Raw genomic sequence first — 6,587 nt, 5'->3', positions numbered from 1 at the left:
CGTTGCGAATGAGAAGCTTTGTAAGCTCGGGCCCAGTTGTATATATTTATGTATGTTTGTTTAATGGTGTGTTCAGTTTATACTTATATTTAAGAATTCATGAGCTTAACACCGGCTTATAATAATTGAATTTCAATTATTATGTTTTCTAAGAGAAACTGAAAAGAAAGAGACATTTACTGGCATATTGCGATGGACCCATTTCGAAAACCGCCAACGTAATCATCATCAGGTAATTTTGTAATGTTATCAAAGGTTTCACCGGGATTCGAACCGTGAATCACATGGTGAAACTGCAGTAGCCTTTAACCACTAGGCCATCCTGCTGGTATTTGTTTTCATGCTTAATTCAGTTTTTCTCATTTCTACACTAACAACACAATTGAGACATTTTGTCTCTATATTGATTTGTTTGCCATGTAGATTTGTTTTTGTAAAGTTCTTCTTCGTTGCGAATGAGAAGCTTTGTAAACTCGGGCCCAGTTGTACATATTTATGTATGTTTGTTTAATGGTGTGTTCAGTTTATACTTATATTTAAGATTTCATAAGCTTAACACCGGCTTATAATAATTGAATTTCAATTATTATGTTTTCTAAGAGAAACTGAAAAGAAAGAAACATTTACAGGCATATTGCGATGGACCCATTTCGAAAACAACCAACGTAATCATCATCAGGAAATTTTGTAATGTTATCAAAGGTTTCACCGGGATTCGAACGGTGAATCACATGGTGAAACTGCAGTAGCCTTTAACCACTAGGCCATCCTGCTGGTATTTGTTTTCATGCTTAATTCAGTTTTTCTCATTTCTACACTAACAACACAATTGAGACCTTTTGTCTCTATATTGATTGATGTGTCATGTAGATTTGTTTTTGTAAAGTTCTTCTTCGTTGCGAATGAGAAGCTTTGTAAACTCGGGCTCAGTTGTACATATTTATGTATGTTTGTTTAATGGTGTGTTCAGTTTATACTTATATTTAAGAATTCATGGGCTTAACACTGGCTTATAATAATTGAATTTCAATTATTATGTTTTCTAAGAGCAACTGAAAAGAAAGAAACATTTACTGGCATATTCCGATGGACCCATTTCGAAAACCGCTAACGTAATCATCATCAGGCAATTTTGTAATGTTATCAAAGGTTTCACCGGTATTCGAACAGTGAATCACATGGTGAAACTGCAGTAGCCTTTAACCACTAGACCATCCTGCTGGTATTTGTTTCCATGCTTAATTTAGTTTTTCTCATTTCTACACTAACAACACAATTGAGACATTTTGTCTCTATATTGATTTGTGCGCCATGTAGATTTGTTTTTGTAAAGTTCTCCTTCGTTGCGAATGAGAAGCTTTGTAAACTCGGGCTCAGTTGTACATATTTATGTATGTTTGTTTAATGGCGTGTTCAGTTTATACTTATATTTTAGTGTTTTATGTTTTAAATGTGCAATTTCTATATTGGAGATCTCATTATTTTTATTAAATTGTATAGTCGACTTTATTCGCGGTATGAAAATATGTCATAAACTTGTATTTTAGGAGTTTCGCAAAAAGTATTAGTTAAATTATCGTCTTTATTTTGTAATTCATTTTGTTTGGTCTGTGATCGCGTTTGGACTACTAAAACATGCTTTGTAGATTCTTTTATTTTGTCTATACTAATGCGTGAAAGAGCATCAGCCACAACGTTAGATTTTCCTTTTATATATTCTATTGTAAAATTATATTCTGACAGTTCTAATTGAATTCTAGAAAGTTTAGATGAAGGGTCTTTCATGTTAAAAAGATAAACTAGTGGTCTATGATCGGATTTTACTATACAGTTTGTACCGTAAACATATGGCCGAAAATGCTTTATAGCGAAATGTATTGCTAGGAGTTCTAATTCTTTTTTCTGTTCTGCTTTATTAAAAGATTTTGACGCGAAACAATTTCGTAAATCATTATCACCATGGTTTTGGCTCAATATTGCACCACATCCACTCTTAGAACCATCTACTGTAATTATAAATTCTTTTGTAAAGTCAGGGTATTGTAGAAGTTGAGGAGATATTAATGCAAGGTTTAGCTTTTCGAAAGCATTTTCGCACGCTTCATCCCAAACAAATTCGACTTTCCGATTTAGACGATTTAAAGGCGCTGCCAGAGATGCAAAATTGGGTATAAATCGCCTGTAGTAATTTGCGAACGCGACCAATCGCCTAACCGCATCTTTGTCTTTTGGCTTAGATTACCTTTTAATAGCGTCTATTTTCGAATCATCTGGCAGCAAACCTTTTGACGTGCATTTATGGCCTAGAAAGGTTACTTCGGAACGAAGTAAATTACATTTGTTGGGATTTAATTTTAAATTAAACTTTCTACAGGTTTCGAAACCTTTTTCTAAATTTTTAAGGTGGTGTGCCTCACTACAACCAATGACGATAACGTCGTCAATGTACATAAAAGCCTGATTTGGCGAAATGCCTGAAAATGCTATTGATATCATACGAGAAAAGGAGCTTGGTGCTATATATAACCCGAAAGGTAAACATTTCTAACGAAAAGCTCCTCGATCTGTACTTAAAGAAGTTACGTCTCTAGATTTAGGGTGAAGGGATATTTGGTGAAAACCAGAAAAAAGTTGAAAACTATTTGGCTCTGCCAATATTGTCGAGTATGTCATCTACGCGTGCTATTGGGAATTTGTCGGCTATAAGCTTTTTATTGACTGCTCGGAAATCTACGCACATACGATACGACTTTTTGCCTGTTGGATCTTTTTTCGGTACCAAAATTAAAGGACTGTTATAATTTGGAAAACTAGGTTCGATTAAATCATTCTGTAATAGGTTTTCGACTTGTTTATTTATTTCTTCGTGGCAAACGGTAATTTTTAATATAGACATGAGTTTTGTCAGTTAATCTAAGTTTTTGTTCGTAGAAATTATTAAGCGTCATTAAGTCGGGTTTTAATGCAAAAATATCAGAATAATTCAAACATAAATCAAGTAATTTGTTTTTTGCATAAGAAAGAATTTGTTTTGCTAAAATTGATTTAAGCTGTTCTATGTGTTTTCAATGCGATAGACATTGAGGTTTTTTATGTCTTCAGTTTGAATTTGAAATCGACGTTCTTGACCTCGTCGGTGGTGTTGATAACTTTTATAATTGAATTTTTTGTATCAACGATACATTTTCCTGTGAAAACACCGTTGCACAGCTCATGCGAATTTTCAAAAACTGGTCTTGTCGAATTTTTCAAACTAAAAACACGAAAAACTTCGCATCTTGGTGGAATTACAAGAGTATTTGTTGAAGTGCTATGCAAAATTGAAATATTTACCTTTTCTGTCCTTTGTCCGAATGTAATTGTGTCATTAGCATAATTGATTGTGCATTTGTTGGTTGTTAGAAAATCTTTCCCTATTACAGGCTAACCTAATATAAACGCACGCAAGTCATTTTCTGTCAAAAATGTCTCATGCACATACAACTTGTATGAGAGCAACCCAAATTGAATTTTCTGCGTGAAAACCTAACTCGATTTCCAATTTTTGTTTTGCGTGACATTTAGATTTGACGTTTACTGCCAGCTGACGTTTAGTTTTTATTTACAAATTGTAATTTTGTTTCGTGCTAAAATGGAGGTAAGAATTCATTTTCGTAAAAAATTATATATTTTTATTAAATTATAACCTTTTTGGATTTATTTCAGATTTGTAATGAGCAGCTTATTACTGCCGTGCAGGCGCACGTTTGTTTGTACAACAAATCCTCGGCGCTTTATAAAAATAAAGCTGCAAAGGATGCAGCATGGGAAGCAGTTGCAGAAGCAATCAACAGCAATGGTAAGTAAATGCTGGCGGTGGTTTATTTTTGTATTTTAATAATTATTTTATTGTTTTTCAGCCTATAACTGCAAAACACGCTGGCGTTCTTTGTGCGATCCATATAGGAAGGAGAAATCCGAGGATGCAGGGCGGTCGGGTGCTGGCACCAGCTTTAGAAAGCAGTGGAAGCTGTTCAGCACGATGCAGTTTATTGAAGAATCTGCAGAGGAGGGAAGGTAAGGAAATTTTGGTAATTCTTTACGACAGCATGACACTGTTAATACGCGTCCAAAAATATCGAAAGATGTGTCAAAAGGCAACAATAATCCGAATGCGGAAAATAAAATTGTATCTGTGTCCGGAGATATTTGCAGTTGAAGTTAGAGATTTTCATGTGATTGTTGTAATTTCGTACCCAAAAAAAAAAATTGTTTTGCGCGGTTATAGTTTTGGTATCCAAACCGGTGTTGGACCCATCCAGGGTAATTTTATATAAGCGCGGCCGAAGGCCGCCAATGCAGAAAGGTGTTCTGCGCAAAAATACTATGGATGCCACCCCCGTTTTCGGAGGTACCCACAGGTATTTTTTCGGTTTTTCGTTAATATCTTTTGAACGAGTTAAAATTTTTATTTCCGCCTTCGGATTATTAATACTGATGTCAAGACGCGTCGTTTGACATCACTATTTTTGGACGCGTATTAGCAGTGTCATGCTTTTGTAAGGAATTACCAAAATTTTTTATATTAAAGTAAATATTTGTGCCTGAGTGTCGCTAATGTTTCCACTAGTATATCGACTGCTAAAACACCTTCAAAAATGTCGGTAGCGTAAAATCAAAAGGAATAATTGTGCCTATGAAATGTTTATTACCGTTTTTGAATTGTTGATACCGAGATTTATGGATGTATTTAAGCTGTCTATCGCAGACGTAAAGTACTCTAGCATTTAAGTGAAAGTTTCGATGTCCAGACGTTTGTCTTTGTGATTCAATGAAATATTTCATAACGAAACCCAGGGCAGTTTTAAATACCATTGAGTTTTTTGTTTTGTCGCGGATCGATCCGCAATCCCTCCGCAAAGCATCCGTCGGATATCGTAACAATCACGAAAATCTTTCATTCAAAAAAAAATTTCCAATTTTGAGGCTTATTTGGGATCATTTACAAAAATTTAAATTGCTATATACTTTGAACGCCTATAATAAACTTTTATTAAATCTTTTTTTCTACTTCCAGTCCAGTTACCAATGTAGATTCTCCTAAGCCACCAGACAAACGCCCTTCACCTCGTGAGCCGCCGAAGAAGAAAAAGGTGGATGACCCTTTTGAAGACGTTTTGATAAAGATGCGAGAAAGGTACTCTGCGGCTAATACGCAAGAAGACCAAATATTTTTCTCCTTGCTTAAATCTAAACTTGCAAGGCTGTCTCAATCGCAAAAGGACGAGTTGCAAGCAGACATCTTAGCACTTGTTTCAAACAAATTGAAACATTATAATTTATAAATTAATATAAAAGTTATCATTCTCGACTGATTCATACACCTGAGAAAAGAAAAATAGCAGTGGCAATTTTTATCACTGAATTGATTTGAGTATGTGGTTTTGTAGCCCAATAAATTTTAGTACAACAAAGTACAAATTATAGATCTCTCATAATTCGCCTTGATTTTTGACAGTTTTTTCGAGGGTATTTCAGATTTTCGCCCATAAAATGTGAACAATTTTTTGTTGGTTGCTTAAAATTTATTGGGCTACAAAATCACATACTCAAAACAATTCAGTGATAAAAATTTCGACTGATATTCTATTTTCTGTTCGCCGGTAAAATAATAGCAGTGGTACTTTTTATCATATTTCGTCAATTTATTTCTCTTTTTTATTTTTGATAATTTATGAAAAAACTTTTGTAAATTTTGTCGCAGAAACTATGCAAACCAATCTCAAAAAGAGTTCCAAAAAAATTCTAAAGCTCGAAAAAATTCTACGAATATTTCGAAGTTTTCGATTTAGAGCTTTCAGATGTTTGTTGAGTATGCAGCTTTGTAGCCAATTCAATTTTACTTTAAAGAAGTGCAAGTTTCAAAACGATATTGGCCAACGTTTAGTTTTGAGAATTTTGTTGTCGATGGTGTTGCTCATTTTCTTCTATATCACATTCATTATATGAAAGAAAACGATCGTCTTAAAACCTAATTTTCATTAAAATAAAATTGAATTGGCTAAAGAGCTGCATACTCAACAAACATCTGAAAGCTTTAAATCGAAAACTTCGAAATATTCTTAGAATTTTCTCGAGCTTTAGAATTTTTTTGGAACTGTTTTTGAGATTGGTTTGCATAGTTTCTGCGACAAAATTTACAAAAGTTTTTTCATAAATTATCAAAAATAAAAAAGAGAAATAAATTGACGAAATATGATAAAAAGTACCACTGCTATTATTTTACCGGGTCTGTATATCCGTAAAGTACAAAATACATAACAAAGATGTGCCATTTGTTTGTAAAACCTTAAAAAATATAAACATAGATACAATAAGTACAAATTTTGAATTTTAGTAAATAAAAATATTATTTATTTATTCTCAAATTTTTATTTCATTAGTATTTAAAATAACGGTTGTTAGTTACTAAAGGTGGTATCAAAAGACACGTCTCGACCTCCGTTTTAAGAATCCGAAAACGGAAATCTTTCTGTCGAAAGTTATTCACAAAAAACCATAAAATTACCCAGAGCGGGTCCTGATCCATAGTTTTTTTTGCATAGAAC

General features: G+C 33.5%; 1 protein-coding gene across 1 annotated transcript; it reads left to right on the top strand.

Annotated features, from left to right (window-relative positions):
* Positions 1-3,631: 3,631 nt before the first annotated feature.
* On the top strand, positions 3,632-5,324 carry LOC137254240 (uncharacterized). The gene is made up of 4 exons (XM_067791941.1): positions 3,632-3,637; positions 3,706-3,838; positions 3,900-4,056; positions 5,057-5,324. The coding sequence occupies exons 1-4, from the start codon at positions 3,632-3,634 to the stop codon at positions 5,322-5,324; spliced, it is 564 nt and encodes a 187-aa protein (XP_067648042.1).
* Positions 5,325-6,587: the final 1,263 nt, after the last annotated feature.

The sequence above is a fragment of the Eurosta solidaginis genome, chromosome 5 (assembly GCF_040869045.1).
Source record: "Eurosta solidaginis isolate ZX-2024a chromosome 5, ASM4086904v1, whole genome shotgun sequence".
Taxonomy (NCBI): Eukaryota; Metazoa; Arthropoda; class Insecta; order Diptera; family Tephritidae; genus Eurosta; species Eurosta solidaginis.
This window is presented reverse-complemented; position numbering and strand designations above follow the sequence as displayed.

Excerpts from the sequence above, each read along its gene's own strand:
- LOC137254240 (XM_067791941.1), top strand. Across the intron at positions 3,839-3,899 it reads AGAAGCAATCAACAGCAATG|CCTATAACTGCAAAACACGC; the intron begins GTAAGTAAATGC and ends ATTGTTTTTCAG. Across the intron at positions 4,057-5,056 it reads GAATCTGCAGAGGAGGGAAG|TCCAGTTACCAATGTAGATT; the intron begins GTAAGGAAATTT and ends TTCTACTTCCAG.